The sequence below is a fragment of the Prinia subflava genome, chromosome 3 (genome assembly GCF_021018805.1).
Source record: "Prinia subflava isolate CZ2003 ecotype Zambia chromosome 3, Cam_Psub_1.2, whole genome shotgun sequence".
In the NCBI taxonomy this organism is placed as follows: Eukaryota; Metazoa; Chordata; class Aves; order Passeriformes; family Cisticolidae; genus Prinia; species Prinia subflava.
In genome coordinates, this window is record NC_086249.1 from 58336711 (window position 1) to 58361054 (window position 24344).

The window sequence follows — 24344 nt, forward strand, 5'->3', positions numbered from 1 at the left end:
TTCAGATTAAAATGTGACATATAGCCATTTGTGTTTTATCTGTAAAGCTGATTAGAAACAGTGACCTACCTGCCTCTTATTCTCATAGCAACAGTTCATATATTTAAAAAACAACTCCTAAAACTAGTATTTGGCAACTACTTTAATAAAAAAAGAAAAAACAGCCTCTGTAATTTAACTGAAAATATAGCACACAACTATCATTAGATACATTATTTCATCTCTATTCACGCAAATCCCTGCCAAAGAAATTGTTACTCTGTGGAAGTCCGGATTTACTACCCTTACCAAGACACGCAGGACTTAACTATAAAAAAGGGATATGAACTATATCAAATTAGGTTTCTTTATAAGTAAGTACTGTTAAAAAAAGAGAACAAAAATAATACTATATGAAATCATGTATTTCGTATGAAATTGCAATGTCACTACTGGAAACCAATGATAAGGTGGAGTGCCTCACGTCACTACTCAGAGAAACCCAAGCCCTGAGCCAAGTGAGCCCTCTCTCCTATCCATGGGCTCATTAATACTCAAACTAAAATTTGTTCTTTCCCATGTCTCTATTAATTCTCAGTGTCTACATGGAACTGTGCTTCAGCAGACAAGGCTAACTTTTTTTTTAATACCATGAGACAGGATACACACTTGGGTGTGCTGCAAGGTAAAAAGCTGTTGAAAAAGCTCCCTCTATGTCAGAGCATAGAAGAAGCAAAGCTGAATCAGTCCCTGCCTGTGTTCTGAGAGTCCTTTTTGGAAACCTTCTACAGCTGAAAGGATAAGTTACCATATAGTAATTAAAACTAATCTAAGGAACATTTTACATAACCCTGTTCTGTTTCAGTAGAAGAGTAAAAGCTTGATCAACAGTCAGTATACATAGCTGAATTCTGTCATTAATAAATGTAGTATTTTCCAAGGCTTAGTGTGATGTCTGATATTTGCCAAGTAATTTATCTGCATTAAGAAATGGAAACTATTTGCTCAGAAAAATCTCGGTATGTGCACAAAGAAATGACAGCAATTTTTCTACGTCAACTGTTAAAATGTTTACCTGCTTTATTCTGCAGAGATCTTCTACTGCCTTGCCAGTTAGGAAGGTCATGGAAGTCACTTTGTTCTGCAACGAACAAGTAAAATAAGAATGAAGCACTTTAACTGAGACAGTTCTAACTACTTCTTCTGTGTTAAGAGAGTACATACATTAAAGAGAAAAATTGCTTCATTACAAAAAAATGCCTGTGATCTAAAGCAAGGACAAAGAATTCCAAAATACAGCTCTCTAACACAGTCTACTCTTTGTATTACAAGCTGTAGTTGAAATACAAATATATGTGTAACACTGCTGTACAGATCAATAAAAATAATGTAGAATGTCTAGAAAATTTGGATTTTATGACAGCTCTTTATTTCAATGGTTCTGCAGAAACCATGAGCAAGAAAAGTAACTTAAAATAATTAAATGATTGAAAATGCATCTGAAATAGAACATGCCACTAAGAATTAAGTTTCTCAGTTCCAGTTTTATCTAACTGCAAATTCAGGCAGACTGGTCTGATCATAACAGTTCCCGCTTTCTAAATCACAGGACTTGGAAACTTTACTTTGAACTGTGAACTTCTGAATTAGAATTACACCAAATTACTCTGAATTAGAGCAACTGACAAAGAAAACAGCGCTCCTTGATTGATAACCACATACACTTGGACTATGCACCTTCAATGAGAGATAGTTTTAATTTCCTCTTACCCCAAGATCTCTGGAATTGTCTACATGAACACAAACGTAACGTGCATTGATTCCTTTCACACAGTTAATGGTGATGTTTTTAGTTTTGTTTTTGTCCTCATCTCCTGACTCCCAGAACGTTTCTGTAGACCCATCTGTTAAACTACCAATCATGGCAGGTCGGCTTGATGTTTTAATGTCAACAATGCTGGTTAGGTCTTTCAGACAAACTACTATACAAAGTTCCTGTGAAAACAAGTGGAAGCTCTTAAAATACTTGAGAGTAAGCCCAAACACAAGAATGATTTACAATTTTTAAAACAACACAGATATTTTTTGTTTTGACGAATGTGCTCTCCAAGAAATCTGTCCTTTACTGATTCAAATTATTCGGTCCTTTAAACCAAAGGAAACATTAATAGCTAAGAGCTGACTATATTAGGAAATGTCTAAATATATATTGGCAAGAAAAAAAAAATTATATATATAAATATATATGTAATGGAAGAAAACACTTCAAAAATAGTAAACAGAAGTATTAATTCATGCTCCTTGGAATAACAGAAGGAAAAAGATGTAAGCAAAGAAGAACTGGAAGTACACAATATTTTAAAAGTTAACCAACTGCATGACATTCCCCAAAAACTTCACTTGCAAACAAGCACTTACAAACACTGCTCCAGAAGTCAGGTTTGAGTGATACACAGGCTAAGGGTCAATATTTGAACCTAAAGCTAAATATGAGAGCCCAAACAGCAGGGACAAGATCCCAAACTGAGGTATGTTCAAGGAAATATGACATTGCAATAAGGATTTTTTTTTAATTTAAAGAGAAGCATCATTGGAAGTACAGACTGTTCACAAATGAATTCTGCTTCTGAGCCAGAGCAGTAATACTTACCTGATTCATGACTTCAAAACCAGACTGAACACTGATACTAAAACTCTCTTCACTATCTCCATCATCAGATTTTGACAAAATATTGTTGATATGATGAAAAACATTGCTCTGGTGCAAGAACTGGTGATCAGATTGTTTGAATTTAAGACTCCAGCATCTGAAAACACATTTAGTTGACTTAGAAATTTTGAATGTTGGCAAAAGACATGACTTACGTATAAAACTATTAATTACATTTTTGCTTCTCATATTTTCTATAAACATTTAACATTAAATTTTGCAGGATCTCAAGTGTTTCTTTCATTTAGAGGAAAGCAGGAATAAACTTTTCTTAGAATTTTAACAGTAAATGCAATCAATATTATTAATTTTGTGTCTTTGAGACAAATACACAGAAAAAAAGTCAAAGTTTAAAGATACTATGCAGGTGACAGATTTCTGAGCAAAGGGTATTACACTACCAATGCACATACACGCAGACCCTACCGTATTACTCTGTAAGATGTTTTCTTTTTCATAGTGGACACAGTACAGAACTTAAAAGAAAGTATTTTATTCTGCACAAAGTCTTTTATACTCTTTATATGTATAAACACATGAGTGTCTTCTAAATATCTCTTCCCTAGTGGTAAGGATAGATGTGCTCCTTCTTGCACAAAGCTTTCAAGTATCCTAGTCGCATTGCAAAATCTTTTAACCTGGAATTCAACAACATTTCCAGCCTTTTCAAGATTTTTCTTGATTTGTGCTTACCTTAAGGCCATTTGCTGTAATGCACTACCACTGGGAAGAGACATCATAAGATCAGAGATTGTCTGCAGAAGGCGATGGAAAGTGTGGGGTAAGGGGTGTGCAGCTTCCCCAGCAATCACTATATCCGACAGAGGGTGCTCACACACTCGTGTGTCTTTCTCCTGCAGACCAAAGCAATTTGTTTGTTATGAATAGACTTCCTGAGATAAAAGGTTAAGTAAACAAAACCATTTCTGCTATTTGCTTTAGAGTAACTGCAACAATCTTACAAGGAATGTGAACTTGATGCAGTTCCTGGCAGAGAGTTTTTACAGTTACACATGAGACTCAAACAGGGAATTTGGGAAGTATATTGTAAACTGACATACATTTCTCATGATTTAAAGATGTGAACCATTACACTGCAATAATTTGAAAACAAAGAAACAAACCAGAAATAAATAACATATTCCAGAAGTTGAAACCAACTTTATCTAAGCAGCAAAATCCAACCATAGCAAACTTGATTACTAAGTTAATGTTATCAGTTGCTGCATTTCATTAGAGCTGTGAAAATAATTCTTAGTTAAGGTGTGCCAGTATCAGAACAGCAATGTACCAGGTTACGCTGCTGAAAAGACTAATTTCAGAACAATTAATTTCAAAACTGGATTAGATTTGAAGTGACAAAGATTATCCTGACTTACTGACAGCACTAGCGTGACTGGTTTTTTTAGCTGTTAATTGTGGGCATGACAATGTTTTAAATCAGAGCTAAATCTAGAAGAGGTTGAATGAAGATATCTTTTGGAAGTACGATATGTTAGACTATACCATTATGCATGCTGCATTTTCAGAACTATAGATTTTTCTTAAATCACTGCATTAAGTATACTTAGGGTACATTTAATTACTTATTTGATTATTTATATATATCTACACATACACAGCAGTATGTAAATTAACTATGCACTGTTATAATTAACTACGGACTTTTCTTAGAACTCTGAAAGACACAGTAAACAAAACCACAAAGCTTCTCTAAAAAAAATTTCTCTCTTGTCGCAAGGCAAAGGAGGAATAAGAAGCAAATGGTTATTCTTTTTGAATGGATCAGCAATGTGCTTGTGGGTTTTTGCTTTCTTATTTCCCATGAATACTAAAAAATAATGCTTTAGAAGACGTTGTGATTCATCAGCACATAGAAAGCGATGACTGAGAAGAAAAATTAATCTATGTCTACAACATGAATTCAACTACAATTTAAGTTTTGGTTCACAGAGGGAGAATTAAGGAATTTTTTTTCACATGGAAGTATTTCTAAATTGCCTACAAAATCAGCAGAACCTCACTTACTTGTTCTGCATTTTCTTTATTTGATTTATTTTCTTCATCCTCTTCTTCTTCAGGCTCTACAGGTGCAGGAGTCAGGGAAGCCACGAAATGCCATAAAATATCATGAAGAGAAGTTGTCTGAATGACATTACAAAGAAGCCAGTTGAAGGCCTAAAACAGATTACATACAAAAAGTTATCAATTGGTTAAGCAAACCTGGAGTAAAACCATTTCCTAAAGCATTTATGTAAGGAGGTGCATTGATGATTTGGACAGACAAATAATAATGCAAATGTCTTCAAGTAAGACATTATTACTCTGTAGCTAAAATTGTTTATTAAAATGACAACTATATTACAGGGAACATAGCATAACCCTAAAAAAAATTTCCAAGACAGAATTCACGACCACCTTATTTTAATCATACAAGAGCCAGCAGAACATGAATACCTCCATGGCAAAGACTCGGCAAGCAGATTTCCGTAAGGCTTGTTTCATTGCTATTTCAAGTCCTTCCAGATCATGATGCTGGATTACAAATGCCAATACTGGCCACTGGAAATTTCTCTCTCCTTTGGAAAGAGAGCTGTGGGCGGAGATTAACCGAGAAAGTTCAGGAGATGGATGTCTCAGGAGGGAGGACCCCACTTCTATTCAAAAGCATAAAAATACGTATACATTAGATTCCTTGTGCATTTCAATTTTATAGCCACAGTAAAAATGAAAAGCAACAAAGCACTTCTATAATTGATTTTTTTTCTCAGAGAAAACCGCATTAAAAAAGCAATATGGAAAAGTGATGCTTCAACTGAGAAAGAAAATAGCACCTTCACTTTTAAATCAGGCACAGAAGATTCACCACAAATTTCAGAATTACGGTAAACCCTAATCCAATTTTAGCCTAATTCTGTGTCAATTACCAAACACCTAATGTTTACCATTATTTTGTTTTATAACTAAAAAGTGACTATATGTACTTATAAAAAATGTATTTGTTTACAGCTTCCAAGAACTGCAAATCCTTCAGCTGTTGTTCCCTGCTTCCGATGCCTGTGCTCTTACCCGCGTCTCCACTGTTGACTCGTCTCCTGGGGATTGCCTTGACACGTGCTGGCAAAATGGAGTGCTGTTTGTCGTACTCTGACGCAACAACTGAATATGATCTTTGAAAGACTGTGCGCTTTGCAAGATCTGTATCCGTGATTGGGCTGGTTTCCAAACTATGAAGAAATCAGTGAAGTAATACACCCATTAACAAATATATAGAGTATATCTGAATTATACACCAATAATTAATAAGGATACATGCATTTCATAATCACAATGTTACTACTGCATGAAACTTTGTCTTATGTACCAAATAACTATTTAAATGCTGGAAAAGAAGGAGAACATATTAGAATTACACATGGTGAATAAGCATGCAAGTGCTTTATAAACAAATGTAATGATGGACATGATGAGTTCCAAGAATTTAGGTTTTTCTTTTAGAGAGATACAAACATTCAGATCATGCCTAAATTGAAGTTTCAGACCAAACTTCTCCTGAGAATGCACGTGAAAACATCTATGAAGTGAATTTTTAGTATGCAAGCCAACTGAAATTCAGAACTTTACGTGAAGTAATAGTTTCTAACATCATTAGCCTTAAATTCAAATTTGAATTGCTACGGCTATACCTCTGACATGTTTTACTCCTTACCTTCAGTGGACTTCTTACAGTCTGCAGAAGGACTCCCAGCTTATGCTGTCCCTATAGGCCTCAGGAGACCATGGTGTCCACAGTTTTAATAAAGGAATATACCAATACGATGCACTCTTAAGGAGTTTTGTTAGAAAAGTTCTATTTCTGAAAAGACTACATTATAGATTGTAGTATTCCAATAAACTATTTGTGCAGTCAGTATGAAATACAACAAATTGAAATAAAAACAGATTAAAAGCAAATTTTCTCTTCATTACATCCTCACTATAATATGAGGAATCACTGACCCCTGAAAACACTGAACATCTAAGTAGATTCTGGACTATTATTAATAATAAGAGCCATTTTTTCCCTGGTGAACCAAAAATTTTTACACTTGCATGAATTAGATCACAGTAAACTTAATGAGACAAGAAAATGGCTTAGCCTGGCAGAAACCATCTAGCACTCTTGGTCCGAGGCAGCATTGTCATTTCTTCAGTGACATTTATATGTCCCACAGAATAAAGCAGCAACATCTGCTTTGAAAAGTGTAAGGTAATGAAATTTCCTCCTGTTCAAAATTCCCTTCAGAATGAAATCCTGAAAGGAGAACAACAGCTACTTCCTTTCAAAAAGGCCATTAATCTGCACTCAATCAATTGCGGTAAGGAACAGATATACAGTCAAAAAACCTACTACATTTTCAAGAAGTTTGCAACAGTTACAGTCCTTGGATTATTGATCTTTAGATCACTTCTTCAGTTCTGTAGATTCTGGACTATGGAAAAACAAGCAGGCAGGAAGTAACGGCTATGGATAAATTTCTCTGTATACTAAGGGTCCTTATCAACTGAACAAGTATGTTTTTGTATTTGGGTTGTAAACCCAGGATCTTTCTAGAGAGAAGTAATTGGTTTGAAGTACAGTAAAAAGTTTCAGTTCTGATTTGTACATTCCTTGCATATTTACATATTCAAACATATTCCACTGCTAACAGTTGAAAATATACTTGATATGCTATGATTCACTGAAAATTTCCTAACTATAACTTCATATGCTTTTGGCTTTTATGCTGCCGTTTCAGAGATTGATCTGATACTTTAGCTTTATAACTGCAGCAATGTTTTCTTTTTTTTTTTTTTTGTAATTGGTGGTATGCTACTGTTCTAACATTTGTATGTAGCACCTAGAATTACAAGGAAGTACCTTGGGGGCATAGATTTCATGTTACTCTCTGGCTCTTCGAAGACGTTGGGGCTTGCGTCAGGAGTGACAGAGATGTACGGCGCAGGTACTGAAGTTGAGCGCAAGTATCTCATCTCATCCTGGAAGAGGTTGTCATCCTGGTACCCAACAAAATTTTCATGATGATGCCTACACCAGATGATATTTTTAAATTAGGATTAAAGATTAAAAATTGCTGAAACACACACATACACAAAAGTCGTTAGCCAATACACTTCAAGAGCTAACGCTGCTCACTTACTCTTCACCTATTAATGCTTTGAAGCTGGTTGTGACTTTCAAGTGTTCATGGAAGATACACTGGCATTCTCAACCAACAGGTAGAGGAGATCACCCTTTTCTATCTTTTAGTATTTTCATCAGGTTATTTCCAGAACGTTTTTTAGGTCCAAACGTCTACCCAACATAAACATGAGACACTACACTGAAAATTAGTTAGAACTACCAAGAAAGCTAAGTCTTCTGGTTTTCTTTTTACTATGTTTAACTGTGAAGAGAAAAAAGTAGCATATACGTCTGCTACTAACACACTAAGTTAAACTCCTCAGAATATTCAGAATTCTTTGGACAAAAACTTAACTGTTACTAAACAGCATTCGAAAGTTACTTAGGGCATATCTAATTCTAGAAGAAAATACAATCTGAGAAACTGGAGAAGATCATAGATCAAAACAGAAGAAAAAACATCACGAAGAATTCGGAAAGCATGTCTTTTTCTATGTAAGTTTTAGTTTAGTTTACACACACATTTTTATCCAATACTCTACACAGATGAGTGTACATTCATACACTTCCTCTGATTACCTTGCTAATGTTTGTAGATAAAGACATGGCATCTTAATGGGAAAGTCTTCAGAAATTCCTTCTTTGAGACTGGGAAGTTGAGATTGGAATGCTTTTGCAGGGTTATAGCAGAGGATACTGGGCTCAGCAGCACTACTCAGTGACAGTAAATACAGTGCATTGGCTTTAATCACTTGATGAGCTTCCATAGTTGGCAAGGCACGAGGTGTCTTAACTTGCATTGGTTTTCTCCTAGATTGTTTAATCTAGATGAATTTAAATAAGGCATAATTAAATTCACCACAGGAAAATCTGACAACCTAGCTCATAATACAGATGCTTCATTTTACCTGCTGTAAAATACCTTCTATTAAAAAACACATCTCTATTACTTTCCTAACTTTGCAAACATTTAATGAACAACTGATAGTTTTGACATTTGCCTTAGGATTAATTTTGCATGCAAAAAGTTTGGAAAAGTTTTGTTTAAAAAATAAAGTTAAATTAACATCATTAACATCAACATATTTGCATATTTTATGCAAGATTTTGAAATTAGTCCTTGAAGACCAGTGCAAGAAAAACACCTTTTGTACTATTCCCATAAAAACACAGCACTATTAAGCAGATAGAAAGTCAAACAGAGGAGCTGAAGATACCTTCTCTCTTGCTGCTGCTTGCTTTTCACGGAGATACTTTTCTCTGCATCGATCGCACACCAAATACCACGTGCTCCCTCCGATGCCACCATCGCCACAATTGCCAGCCCATCCTCCACAGAAGTGCCCAATGCTGTTGTAACCTTGGCCACCTGCGTAGCGGCCACAACCTGCATCAGGGAAAGGTGAGAACAAGTTATTTCCAAAGAAGGATTCTCACTCTGTTATTCACTGCTGTGAAAGAGGGATGAAGAGGGAAGAAAGGAAGATGCTTGTCTTTTCCTGGCCTAATTTCCCAATTTTCTGTATGTCTGAATTGGTTACAAACAAGGTTCTTGTCTGTTGTTGTCCATATGTCCCACCAGTGTCCAAAGACTACAAGTGCCCTGAAGTTTTTATAAAGAATTTGTCCAATACATGAACAGCTCTCTATTCAGATAGCTAAGTTATGGTAAGGTCAGTATTACATGTCAGCCAACAATATCTGTAATTTAACAAACATGAAAATCTCACCTCCTAGCTAACAAAGCTCAAGAGGGAATGGAGGGTATTCTTTTAATGACTGGAGTTTCTCAGAAAGATTCAGGACTTTAGACACACAGAGATAAAAAAAAGTACATACCAACAAGTGCATCAAAAATAATAAATCACTGATACCCAGTACTGATACAGCAGACAGAAGTTTTCTACTCTTCATAGCAGAACAGTAATAGAAAAGTCAGTGTAGAGACTAACCAACAAATCTCTTTTTTTTTTTTTCAGTTTTCTCAACTGTTTCAAATCCTATAGAGTAAAACATGGCATGTTTCTGAAGACCTACTGTAAAGTCAGAGCATTATTCTGACTTTGTTTCAAACAACTTTGAAACTTTAGATCTACAACTACTTAAAATTATATGCAAAGAAGTGCAAATAATCTATATGCAAGTGTAACTTTTAATTTAGTGTATGTAATAGAAAGGATAGCCTGACACATTTTTGTAACAGTAACTAACACCACAACGTTTGTGTGAAATATACCTTATGGATGGGCAGGGGAAATACCGAGTCTTACCTGGATGAGCCTGTCTCATGTGGTAAGTCACTGGGTATGGATGGGATTCTCCACACAGCTCACAGATGGTGTCTTTTTCAGGTCCTCCCACTGCAAGCTGGGCCATCTCACCAAAAAGATTTCCCCTTGGCCTGGCCTCAACCTTTTCTTTTTTCTTTTTCTCCTTTTTGGCTTTCTTGTTATCTTTCTCACTTTCCTTCTTCTTTAACACTGCACAAGAGCCAGGACTTGGAAAAATCATGTTTTGGGAAGCTGCTTTAATAGTTGCTAGAGAAATATCTTCCCAGAAAGCTACTAAGTGTTGCAGTGTTAATGGAAGAGGAGACTTGGATTTCATTGTGTGATGACTGGATGTTTCAAAGGAGGTAGTTTCAGTTTTTCCATCCTCACACTTTTCATGCAGAGGTGGTTCTTTTAACATTGAGAGGACTTTGTTTTTATTGATGCTACCCATTTTAGATATATCTGGTCCATGAGGTGAGATGTTGAACATGTTAAGAGCAGATGATATTTCCAATGAATGTCTATTTTTCAACTTGGTTTCTTTTTCCTCTGCTGGTTGTTGAGTAAGACTGCTTCGTATGGGTGCATGCTCTTTGGACAGTTCTGGATTAAATTTTAAAAAGGATGAGCATGCCATGGCATCATGAACTATTCCTTCATGCCAAAGAAATGCAGCAAATACGGCTCGAGCACATTCTGCAACAGAAGGTGACATTGCTTGCTTGGCAGGCTCTACGGGCTTTGATCCATCCCCTTTGAAAAGGAAGTTGGATTTTTCCTTTTTGGGTCTCGTGTGCCTGCCAGCACATTTACGGCTCACTTTTGGAGATGCTCTCATGTCTTGCTCATCCTTCAGTGGTGCTTTTCCAATGCTGAAATGAACTTTATTAGAAGCATCATCCAGACTTCTGAATTCGGTGTTGTCTTCACAGGTGGTATCTGTAATGCTGTCAGTCTTTAAGGTACTTGAAGTACAGACTTCAACTACCTCACTGTGAAGATTTTCTTGTACGACATGAGGGGAAGGAGCTCTATTTTCAGTTTCTGGTGCAGATTTTCCATCTTTTGCAATAATTTTTGGTTTGGGTGAAGTGGACCTCCCCCTTAAGGGTTCTGTTAGCGGCACTTTCTTTTTGCGAAGGGTGTCCGGGTCTAACGTGTAAGAATCTGATTTGGAGCGTTCTCGAGGAGGATCAAGCTTTGTTTTTACAGGAGATGAAGCTTTCTGAGGTAGAGTTTTCTCTTGGGGTGATGAGGATCGTGGAGAGCTAGCACCAGATCTAATGCCTGTAAGCGTCTTTGTCTTTGGAGAAGATGACCGCGTTCCCGGCCCTGGAGATTCAGCTCTCAGACCTGGAGTCGTTCTTCCATCAGTTTTTAGGGTCTGCAAAGTGTTATGATTTGGCGACAAAGACCTGCAGTGTGAGTCTGACCGCAGCTTGGCAGTGTCTGATTTCAGCATCAGACACTCGCTGGCTGATAAGCCATCGGTGTTCCTGGGTTTCTTCTGCTCGGCAGCAGCTCTGTTCATTCGCACATCAAGTTTGGGTGACCTGCAGTCAGCTCTGTGTTTCGACGACATGTCTGATTTTCCTGCTGGAGAAATCGGTCTAGCGGCTCCCGTGAAATTCATTCGGTCACCTGTATAATATTTCATAATTGTACTGTTACATGTAGACAGTGACACCTTTAACAGTACAAAACAAGGACTAAAAACCTGAACACAAGGAAAAGATCAAACACATGCTTCTGTTCACATCAAAATGAAAGGAAACATAAAGGGATCTTTTTCCCCCTAGAATGCTTTTGATACGTTTCTTTTCCCAGAAACAAGTGTTAGGAAGTTTCTACAGAGAAAACACTACTGTGGAGGTATCAAAAGGCACAGTTCACTCTTTCTGCAATACACTAGTAAAAGAAGCACAATTTCTATCCTTATGTAAAAATTCCAGGAGTTAACTAAGTTTACCACAGTTGCAACAGAAACCAGGGACTATTTATCTATTATTTCAATGTGTGACCGGTTGACTGTAACGTGAGACTTGCATAGAAATCAAATGTATTGCCAGATTTATTTTCTTTAATGCTCAAAAACCAGGAATTGTAGGAAGCAAACACTGTTAATAAGACAAATTAAGCAAGAGGCTTGCAAATATGCTCAAAACTACTCAAATTGATAATCTATGGAATCTACTTTTTAAAGTCCACAATTTACCCAATGTTCTGCTACCATAACACTTAAACCTCCCCCTACAAAACAACAAATCCACTTTTTTCAACCACTAAGTTAAATGGTCAACTCTAGTCAATGATGTCCTCCTACTTTAAAGCACTGATTTCTTGTTCCTATGCACATTAACTTTGTACATATATTAATCTACGGAGCTGTAAGACTGTAAGAACTTCAGGTAGCTTAGTACAAGTACATACAGAACAAGTATATGCAAAAAAGTAGCTTATGAAGGCAATCTGCTTCTGATATCTCTGTGAACTAAGTCTCTCTTACAGAACTGTATTTTGAAAATTAATCCAAGCAATATGGGAATTACTGGCAAGCAATGCAGCAGTTAATACAGCTGTCTCTCCATAAATCCTTACACTGCAAAATCTTGAATGCAGAGTTAAATCTTTTTGATTTGAATGAGTTTTCATTAGTCAAATACAAAAAAAATAGAAGTGTTTCCCTAGTAAGGCCTGCAGAATTAGGACACAGTAGTTAGGAATATTTTACTTTTCTAGATATTAAAAGGTTATTTGCACTTGTCTGGGCATATTTTTGGGAAAGCAAATATTTGTTAAAAAATGAAGTTTCAATTAATCAGAGAGTATTTACAAATTTATGCCTTGATTGCTAATGGGAAGAGGATAGAAAGTCACCTTTTTATCTAGTACCTTCAGTATTAGAAGATGTGAAATCAGTGTCTACTTTCTCATGCATTATGGGTCTGAAGCAACCTCATGCAGTTCTCAATCACCAACCCTTACCCCTATGCTAGAAAATATATAGATTTATTTTTTCCTACTATTATCTCTCACAATATAAAAAATAAAAGAAACTTAGAAAAATTTTGAGCAAAATTTAGCAACCAAGAAGCTTCCTCAGTTTACAAAAAATATTATTTATTTGCTATTTCCATATTTAAATACCTTACAATAAAATTAACAACAACAGGAAAAATGAAGGTCATGAATTATACTGGAATATTTAACAAGCCTGAAAATTAGGATACTCTTCTGCCTTCCCAAGACATGGCAGAAATTCATACTTTTCTAAGCAGGGACGAAATATTGTGTCTATATTCAGGAATAATATATCAAATGTAAGCAGTGGAATATAATGAGACCATCTCAAGTATGTATCATCCTAATCAATTTTGAGAGTCTAATCTGTCTTTATTTTTACAAGTTCTATAATTGTTTTCCACTTGGAGGGGGGAGGTGGAATAGGAAGGCAAGAAATAACATGGTACATTGTGGTTTATAAAATGACTGTTCTTGCTAAAAGAAAAAAAAGTTTCAGAAATATTAGTCCAAGCATTTCAACCATTCCAGCTTAGTTATTCACCAGTTCTACTGATGAGCTATTCTGAGATACTTATTTTGTGACAGATAAATTCTGAAATGCAAATTGGAATTACTTTTATATACATTTTTCCCAGTCTGCCAGATAATATGCCAGAGAAAATACTTTAGATTGAAACTTTTACAGATTGCCTCATAAACGAGAAAAAAAAAGTGGAAAGATGACATTTTAGAGGACACAGACACACTTCAAGCCATTCAGCAAAGTATCAAATTTAAAGTACATGCATAATTAGCAAATACAAATGAGCAAAACGTTCCAGAGCAAAACTGCTTATGAAAGATGTAGCCTAACAATAGCTTCCATCAACGAAAGTATTTTGGTTTTTTTTAAAAAAAAGCTTGGATTTGCATATATAGAGATAAATAACCCTAAGCAGAATTTCAAGAGTATCAGCACAAAAAGAAAAATATTCCAAAGGAAAAAATGCATAAAATAGCAAGCTGCTTTGTCTGTAAGCAAAAAAAAAAAAAAAAAAAAAAAAAAAAAAAAAAAAAAAAAAAAATCCCAGACTTTATTTCCTGTTTCTTCTTATATACTTCTTTTGCCTATTGTTTGAAAACAGGTGTAATTAGACTAACAGTCACTTTCCATTTAACAGAGCAGAGACAGCTAGATTTTGTATCATGGAGTTGCTGCAACTCAGGAAGGCAACACTGAATGATTACATCAGATGAGCTCTCAACAAATACCAAATTTGAACATTCGCTTTTCAAAACATTATTTTATTACATGAATGAAATGAAAATGAATGGAAGGAAAACAAAACAACAAACCCAAAACATTTTGTAGGGAAAAAAATCTGAATAACCTTGCTATGTTGGCATGCATACCCACCCTTCAGTTTGTGAGAGAGAGATGAAAGAGCAGAGGCAGGCCCAGCTACATCACTAGTTTTGTAAATACGCTCACGAGAAGCAAGGCAGCAGGATGGAGTTTCTACAGTGGAAAACAGTTGCACAGAAGCAGCACAGATTCAATGGAAAAGCAGCAAAGATAAAAACAGGCATTTCAAATGATATGCACCTTCTTTGTTATGTATTCTGAATTCAGTGTTTAGATTCCTACATTAGTTTTAAATGACAGACAGTTTGTAGTAGAACGTAGTAGATCTGCTTCCTTGATCTAAAAATGCTGCAGTTCCAGTATCAGTTTCAAGGATATAAAGATGTAATATATGGGGGCTAGCCAATGAGATTTATGGTTTATTATAAAAATCAGAAGTGTCTAGTTTTGAACTGAACCTAGGTTTGAAATGTTAACATTTAATCTGTAAATTCAGAAATTAATTATTTTAACTTCAATACTGCCTTCCAGATGATCAATTTACACACTCTTTCATGGAAGTTAGAGAACATCTAATTATTTGTGTTGGTGTCTCATCACTGTAATGAATGAAAAAAATATTAGACACATCAAAACTCTCCATTTTCAAAAGGAACTGCATCTCAGTAATGTAACGTTTTGATAAACTTTACTTTATGTAATGATGAGTTCCTCAATACAAGAGACATAACTAGCAGTAGATGAGTGTCAACAGTACATGAAAAAAATTTTATCAACTCCTAAAATAATTTTGACAGAAGAAAAATTCTGATGTCATCCATGCTAATTTCAGTAGAGTCTACTGACAACAAATCTGTTTGAAGTATGCTCTACAAAAATGAAACTTGGAGAAAAATAATTAAGGACTTCCGGTTTCAGTCTATCATTTTTTTTTCCTATTTTTTCGGGTTTTAATTATAATTCTAATTTCTATTCCTTCCTTTGGAAAAAAAAAGAAGTAAAATTCTTACTGAAGTAATAATTGTACAGAGAATGTGTATGTTGGAAGACACTGGTTTACATACACCCTTTTGTACAAATGGAGTAAGATAGTTGTATTGAAAATAAATAATTTCAATTCCTACACTGTTTAGGAAATCTTTTTGTTCTGGTAATACATTTACTAATTTGTACACATCAACTTACCAAGACTGCTACCTTATGCAATGAGCTATGGTTCTAGAAACTCTACAATGTGAAGGTGTTCATATATTTGTAGTAAGAATGTAATTCTTTAAAAAACTAATTCTTAATTTCTCAACACTGTATTAACACAGATTTAACACTAGTATTACCTGCTTTTGATATCTACAAATGATTTGGAGAGATCCAATAATCACCATATTGCTTCTGAGTAATAGGTTGTCACCGTCAATTTTTAAAGGTAAAAGGCAAGCAAACATTAGGAGCACAAAACAGCAGCAGCAGCAAACCTAAAAACGTCGATTTGATACACTAGCATCCCACTCAATGAATAATTAATGGAAAACCTTTACTAAATCCACTTTCATGAATGCACATTTATACTTCATTCATTCTCTTTGTGTCTGAAAATACTTACTCTTTATAATGTTGTAATCTAGAGTTGAATGATGAACTACTACTATTAAATCATTTCAAGGGGACTATGGGTCCAAGAGTATGACAATCTCTGTATATTCATGATAACTGGACAGCCTCAGTGACCACCATTTTGATCAGGACTCCCTCTTTCTGAAACATCCTCAAAGACTGTAAAAGACTTGAACTACAAGCAGGCAAGGCCTCTCTCATGAGCCATTCCAGTGTGACAGTGTGCCTTTAGTCATGCTCTTTCCTTCAACATGGAAATAGCTCCGGCTTGAAAAGCTACCCAATATGGAGACATAAGAGGCAATTCAGGATGCAGTCTTTTAACAGCTGTGCCTACTTCCTCTGAGGAAACCTAGGAAGCAAGACATACACTAACTGGTTCATGTGAGTCTCCTTTAAACAAACTCTGTAACAATCACATAAAATGTCACGGGAAAATGGAGTTAAGTTCATGTTTCTTCTGAAATGCCACTGCTTTTCTGCGTCATGATGAAGGGAAGCGCTGACCTCCCTTTGCTGTGCTGCCTAAGCAACGGATGCCTCTTAATAACAATGTATGCTTTCACTCACTTTTACTGACATGCAAACTACAATACATAGCTGGTAGCTGGATTTCCTCAAGTACTGTAATCAATATATCTTTTCCACCTCCTGAAAATGCCAAATGTCATACTGACAGTAGGACTAGGACTTTTTTTAGACTTTATTTTACTTGAATAAAAGAATGCAGCGAAGTTAAAAAAAAAAGCTTGAATATTAAAAAAGAAAAAAGTTATTTACTACAGTTAAAGCAGGGGTATGAGTGAATGAATTAAAGCAAAAGCTGAAATACGGTATCATGAGAAAAGCATTAGTAATATTCTGTATCAATGGTGGGGTTTGGAACACTAACACTTGAGCCACATAGGTTTATTAATTGAAAGAAGCATTCCCGTGCTGGAAAGGTACATAAAAAAGAAGAATTGTATGCTATTCCAATGTGTAACTACAACTTTTGAAGATGTGATATGAGGAAATTAGTTCTAAAAAAACACCTGACGATTCACACTCCTCCTCCATACCAGCCCCCCAAGGATGATTTTGTACTGCCCTGGCCAATTGAATGTTTCATATGTACCCTTCCCTATAGAACCTGAAAAGCCTAGGTTATGAGTCCATTTAATTTAGCCCAAATTTTCAGGACTGATGCCCTGGCAATATGTAGCATGTGAAAAAACAATTAGACCAGTTGGTTTAACTGATGATAAGGTCACATACAGAAGAGATCTCCATGCCTGGCTGAGAAGATTCTCTCCCTTCATTTTAACAAAACACTACCAAGATGCATGTGTTATGTGCTCCATATGTGTGCTGGTCTTTTGTGCCCCCTCTACAGATTTAGAAAATGCAGAGAGAAGCACTGTGGTTCTAAATCCATTTCACCAGCAACTAGATGGGAAAGGAAGGAGACCAAAAAGAAACTGATTGCATGATACTGAAGGGATGTATCAAGGAACTCCTGACAAGAATGGCAGGAGCTGATAATGGATGGTTAGACTGCAGCTCTGCAGCATGGATGGGGAAGGAAACAGCTGACAGGACACTGTATTGAACAGCAGCTCAGCTCTGCAGCTTCTGCCTGACCAGGAAAGCAGTACCTCAAGCAAGCTGCCAGGACTGCACTGGAAGAGGGTTAACACATCAGAAGTCATGGGGTCCAAAACTTTTTAGCCCAGAAATCCATTCCTCATGTGCAGTATCAACTCAGTTGTGAGGAACATGGCATAAAGGTCTAACACTGGTGGACTGCAGTCTCACATTTCCCTCCTTCACTTCAGAGCTCAAGAGTCAATCATCACATTTTGGTAACTGATGCTGGACAGCATACCAAGATCCTGTTACCCACACTTGCCACATCTAAGGAGATTTATGACCCAGTACATAGTGCTGAAGGTTAAGAAACAAGATCTTCCATGACCCTCTAGGCTTCCACACTTCCCTACACTCAGAACTCGAACCAGAAATTTGAGTCTTCTATGCTTTTAATAAAGTTCATTGACGAATAAATCAGTAATAAAGCAACCAATAATAGTCTTGTGGCTATGGGAGTTCGCAGTCACAAGCAACTCTGTTACTGATGATCTTACAGGCTTCTCAGAAGCAAGCATGAGCAGGCTGCAGCAATTATAGCCTGTTTTGGTCAAATATCCAAGTAAGAAACATAAATAAACTTGGGATCTTAATGGAAAAAAATTCTGGCTGCGGCTCCAAGTCAATACAGATATTCTTGTACTCCAAGTAGGTTTTGCAAGCTCTTCTACCTGTTCTGAACTTTTAGTTGCACACAAGACTGACAAAGAATTAAAACAAATGGCAAGAGTACCTTAATTTTGCCTGTCCCTGTGAAAAGGAAAACAATCTCTTGTATCACTATGTCTGAAAATTAGCAAAAGAATTAAGCAGGACAGAACAAGCAGCCCTTCACAGAGCTCTAGCAAGTAACACAAAACTGAGTAACAGTTTCCCTTTTGTTTTTTCTAATATCCCTTCTGCAAAAATTTCTTTTATATAACACAGAGCCCTGGTTTTACTTATTTATGATGTGAAAGGAATAACAGAGACACTTTTTATTTCTTCAAGAATAATACCTCAGAAGGTAACTGTCCCAACTGTAGTATTTCTGCAAAAAAATAACCAGACACTGTGTTGAAAGATAAAAGATTGTGGCAAGTCTTTTCCTTCTTTCTTAAGTGAATTTGCAAACCAAACCTCAAGGACAGAAAAATCTACTGAAAAACCACCTGACTACAAACACTTGTAAGGAAAACTATCATCTGTCACCAGCACAAAGTATGTCTATATCAGATCAAGATTTTTCTTCCTATTATAAAGATCTAACTTAAGGAAATAATTCTAGAGGGCATTCGAGGGCATTCAGCAGGATCCTAGCTTTCGTCAGAATTATGCTTCCAAACCAAATTTCTCTCCAGGGGTAAAGATTTCTGAGGAAAACCAGAAAATGTAAATAGAAGACTGAACTATTTAGGCTGACTTGCAATCAAGATTGGTATTTAGTATATAACCTCTGCAGACAGGAAATCTAGGCTTTCAACTATTAGACTATCATTAGTCCATTTAATATAACAGTATATTGACTATAATTGACTCATTTTAATTTTAAAATTTAACTTTACTGCAGGAAGCACTTAAGGATGGAGCATATAATTGGAAACTAAAACTAAGTATGTCTAGGACAATTCAATTGACTTGCTATGGACTCTTAAGATACGTTGTTTAATGGATCTAACTTTTAATTACATGTTTGGTAACAGGAGGCTATAAAGTGATTTAGAAATAATGAATTAAAATTGCATACTTAAAACAAGTTTCTGTTACAGTTCTAATATAACTGCACAAAACTATTAAATGAACAAGTCTATGGGTGTAGTTTTACAGGCATCCCTAACAATATGCTGAATTTGGATGAACTTTCAAACACAGGATTAACAAGTTTGCAAAAGTCTAAGAAAGTTTGAATAGGAAATCATCTTCCATATTATTCTTAAATTTTGTGAAAACAAAAATGTTATTATTTCCTCTCTTTTACAAGTAATTTACATTATCTGCATCAAATCTGACACTGCATAATTAACTGCTTAAAAAAAAAATCCTTGTATCAAATCACAGTCAGTGCACCAGTAGGGTGACAATTTTTGCCCTTCTGGAAGGGCAAATAACCAAACTGGTTGATACCTTATACTAAGCTAAGATCCCAAATAAGACACAAATTTGAAAAAAATTCTAGTTTTATCACTTTTTTATTTGGTAGACCATCAGTTTTTACCCATACCTGACAAAAAAAAAAAAGGCTTTCATTTGAATTGAATCCTTATGAAAACACACAACATGGACGTAGCTTACTGAATAGAGGTTATCTACATGTCTTGGAAAATCCATTAAACAAGATCTTGCTGGGCAGTCAAAAAATGATGCTTTTGTTTTCAGACAATATAGGTCTAAATGCTAAAGGATAAATCATCTGAAATTTGAAGTCAGACAACTAGGGTTATTTTTTGAAGCAAAACTGAGTATTTTACCTCTCTGAACAATGGAAAAAAAACCTAAAAGTGATGGGAAAGAATAAATATTTGACAAATTCTCAATGAGGGTGCATTGATGCCACTGGCAATCAGCTGTTTTATTTGAGTAGAGTTTGGAATATTCTGCTTTCAGGACGTCAGTGCTAGTCCAGCAAAACTACAGAAGATCGCAGGCAAAATATTTCTGACAGTCCTTGTAAAAGCAAATTAGAAATTTTAATATTAAAAATCTTAGTATTAAAAGCAAATTAGAAACGAATCTAGTTCTCAGATGAAGGACTTCACTGTCACTCCAATAAGCTGAGCTGGAGAGATGCAGGACTGCATTTACACAGACACTGAACTGACTGACGGGGTCCTACAAAGAAAGAGCTGAGCCATCTCAGAGGCAGTTTGTGGGAGGCAGGGATAAATTAGTATTCCCATGACCTGTGCTGTAACTGCTCTGCATGTAGGAGTGAATTTAGTGCAGCATTAGCTATCCATCATGAATACTGAGCTTTTTGTTTTCATTAATCAGAACCATTTCCTGTCCTCCTATCAGTAATCAGGTTAGCTGGTATTCACCTCAATAAGCAAAAATATCATTACCATGCCAAACCTGTGAACACCCAATATAAAATTAGCAAAACATTTCTTATGAGTACAGCCAAGTTATTCCCACTGTCCATTCTTTAAGTTAGGAGCGATGACAAAAATATAAATTTAGCAAGTAAGGAAAGTTAATACCTGTGTACTTACTGCAGTGTATTTTTGATGTTTAAGAAAATTATCAACATTTCGTACTATATGAAATATTACCTTAAGTTAACACATACAAACCCAAAACATTGTCAATATAAAAATTCAAGTTGAACAAGTATACTTCTTTGGGAGCATTACCTCACATGCTTCTGAATCATGAAAAACTTAAAAAAACAAAACCAGAAAGGTGCACTGTGGGATGATTAGTAGCTGGTAAGCAACTGAGAACAGCAATGTCAAAGCTGCAGAAAACGGACTGATGAGGCAGGTAAGGCTGACAAACTTACTCTGAAGCTGTGGCTGAGGCTGCTGGAAGGAAAGGGGCTGTCCGAACACAAATGGACTGTGGACAAGGGAAGAGGGAGCTTTTGCAGCTTGATCAAAGATGGAAGGAGCTGGGAGATTTGGCCGTGACTGAATGGAATTCAGTATGGCACTCAGTTGGTCACCTGTAGTGGGCAAAACAGTCAAAACTACAACCTGTTACCTGTCATTCTCCAGAAAGGCAGAGTAAAATGGTACTAAAGTTTAAATGATGATAATAAAGAAAGCTCATAAATCTCATTTAGCCACATACAACTCTGGTTGTGGCTAAACATAAAAATCTCACTCCATGCATGGCAATAAAATAACTGTTTTTTAAGGATCATGGATATTTTACTGCAATTATTTTAAACATTTCAAAATAGAGATTTCTATTTGCCTTGCTAAAAAATGAAGAGCAGCCAAAGAAAAAAAAATAGAAATCCCTAGCATTTACAGTAATACACACATGCAACAGTACATGCAGAAAAAACATTAGAAAAACTGATGAGAAGGGAAAGCTAACATGTAATTAGGCTTTAGCAAATGTATTTCTGTGCCAACGCTTTGGTAAACATCTGCTCATTTTTGCAAATATTTTTAAAAGTATTCTGTCAGGCTGTTTTTTGAGGTCAGATTGAAGGTAATTTAAAAAATCTGTAAGTACCACTCAAGAACTGGAACCGGTTTTCTGAAGAACTGCCTACATTTGCTGAGAGGCTAACAAAGGCCTTCAACAAACTAGCATATTAAAAACAAGAGCTTTGATTTCTGAAAGCCAATTTTCAAAAAACTCAATGTGAGCATTAGAAATACATGACGCCTCAGTAAGAAGGCCACACAATGTTGTAACTTGAAGTATACTTAGTAATTATGAGGTAGGAGGCACAAATAATTTGAGAGAATCTCAGATTTGAACCATCATCAGACAAATCCTAACAATGTCACTTTATTCTGCAAATTCCTATAATTTTGACAGCATAGTAGAAAACCTAGTAAAAAAATTTAGCAGCTAACACAGAATTTACAACTCATAGAATTTACATTATTTTTGGATTATTATCAATTGTCTTTCTAAGGAATTAGAGAAAGACCAGCAAGTGTATCAAACCCAGTATTACCTAAGAAGTCCTAAGTTAAATTTATTTTCTTGATATTTTGGGTTAAAGAATAAGAAGAGAAAAATACCAGAAGATAGCTGGAATGCCCTTCTAAATAATCATCTACAGGAATCAATGAATCAATTTTATTTCACTGTTTTGGAAGTAGCACACTTAAAAACTACTGTAATCTGTACTTCAGAAGCAATCATTCCTACCTTAAAAACCTACAAGTGATCGAATAACCTGGTCTAAGGGGATTTGGATCCAGGTGATCTCTAGGGTCCCCTCTAACACCAGCCATTCTGTGACTTACATGTCTGACAAACTACTATTCTTAAATGCAACATGCCTAATTCCTAAAATGAGTAATTATTTTAAAGGGAAGACTATCTGAGAAGTTAAAAGTCATCTGCCCACAACAATCAAATATGGAAGTGGGTAGGGCAAATCATGAGGAATATTAAAAACTTGCCTATAACATAGAAAGCTGGAAGAGAGAAGACACAGCCAAATCAAACAGATTCTTTGTGGGAGTCAAGTCTTCTTTCTTGCAGGTAATACTGTAAACCTAAAATCAGCAGTTTTACAGTAGGAAACTTTGTTACCTACTGTAAAACCACATAGCTATTATGGGGATGTTTACATTTGATCGGTAATTTCGAAACACTCTTGGATGTGACTGAATTTTCATCAAAACTAGGGCATTCCTACAGAAGTACTTTTAACAAACAAGCCCTTCCAAAGGAAGTGCTTCCTTCAGAAATTCCCCTAAGATTGTGCCTTTGCCTTCCATTTTTTATTTTTCACAAAACTCAAAGCTTCTTTGACCTGAGAATACAGAAAGACTGCATATAAAGTAATGGTACAGCTGAAGACTTCTGGTTTTGGGCAAGTAAGACCATTATTCTTTCAATGTAATTGCCAACAACTCTTCACCCTTGGGCAATTCAGAAGGAAATACAGTACACAGACTGAACGAAGTCATATAGCTGAGTTGTTCATTCACACTAAACATCACAGCTGGAGGGTATGTTAAGAAAATAATGCATACTATACAAAATAGTATGGAATTCAGTGCCAGGAGTAGCTTCCAAACGTTTTGTAGCTGTATTATCCCAAAGAAACACCTTTGACACTGCTTAAGATACAGTAAAGAGAATCACAATGTCTTCAGAAATCAAGATGCCAGTTAACACAGCATATTCATCTCTAAGATTTTATCTTTGGATGACACAGAAGAAAAAAACTGTTGTCTTAATATGTTTCTGCAGAAAAAAGAACAGATGACATTTCTGCACTATTACTTAGATTTACTTAAGAGAGACAAGCTGTAACACTGCCTCACATCTTAGATACTTCCACTTTTGTGATTCCACCATTACTCTGAAATGAGAATGGATGAACTGAGAAAAGGTTTAAAAGGCTCTATAAAACAAAATTAAAATGCTTCACAACTTATCCAGCCTTGGTTCAAAAAAGTGGGTTTCCTACAACAATGCATGGACAAGTATGAACCACTTTCTACACAGTAAACCACTGTAAAATGATATAAAACTATTTCATGTTGTGACATTAATGGACTAGACTATTTAGGAGTAATGATTTTCTTTATCTCCTCTCCTTTAAAATAAATTTTAAGTTATTTTATTTAGGATACCATGAAAAAATATATGCTGGTGCTAAAACCCACACAGCACACCTTAGGCCCCTATTTGTAGTGACATAGACTGTAGCAGTGTAAGAACACAATGACAGACCTCCATGTTTCAGGAATATTTCTCAAGAACTTCTGCCTCAAGCAAAGTCCCTTCTGTATTATTAAATCTGCCAGAACTAAGCAAGAAACAAACAGAAGGCATGCAGATCAAGTTTATTTTGATGGCTTTTATATATGTATTTAGATCTTGCCAACAAAATAAACCATGATGAAAAGAAACAATTATTTTATATCAGCAAAAGAAACTAGATTTTATTTATTTCCCAGCAGTTGTAACTGGTATCCATGTAAT

The 24344-nt window shown here is 35.7% G+C and overlaps 1 protein-coding gene across 14 annotated transcripts in view; it reads right to left on the reverse strand.

Annotated features, from left to right (window-relative positions):
* Positions 1 to 24344, reverse strand: part of MYCBP2 (MYC binding protein 2) — a 174111-nt gene that overhangs the window by 18326 nt on the left and 131441 nt on the right. For 12 of the 14 annotated variants that reach the window (XM_063392266.1, XM_063392253.1, XM_063392265.1 and 9 more), the window contains 12 exons: positions 21217 to 21378; positions 10124 to 11767; positions 9071 to 9240; positions 8433 to 8677; positions 7590 to 7757; positions 5759 to 5916; positions 5147 to 5346; positions 4718 to 4867; positions 3383 to 3543; positions 2630 to 2786; positions 1750 to 1974; positions 1055 to 1120 (listed from right to left, as the gene is read on the reverse strand). In XM_063392266.1, the coding sequence (XP_063248336.1) occupies positions 1055 to 1120; positions 1750 to 1974; positions 2630 to 2786; positions 3383 to 3543; positions 4718 to 4867; positions 5147 to 5346; positions 5759 to 5916; positions 7590 to 7757; positions 8433 to 8677; positions 9071 to 9240; positions 10124 to 11767; positions 21217 to 21378 (3506 nt within the window). The remainder of the gene's footprint in view (positions 1 to 1054; positions 1121 to 1749; positions 1975 to 2629; positions 2787 to 3382; positions 3544 to 4717; positions 4868 to 5146; positions 5347 to 5758; positions 5917 to 7589; positions 7758 to 8432; positions 8678 to 9070; positions 9241 to 10123; positions 11768 to 21216; positions 21379 to 24344) is intronic. The other 2 variants (XM_063392260.1, XM_063392258.1) reach the window with 1 other exon arrangement.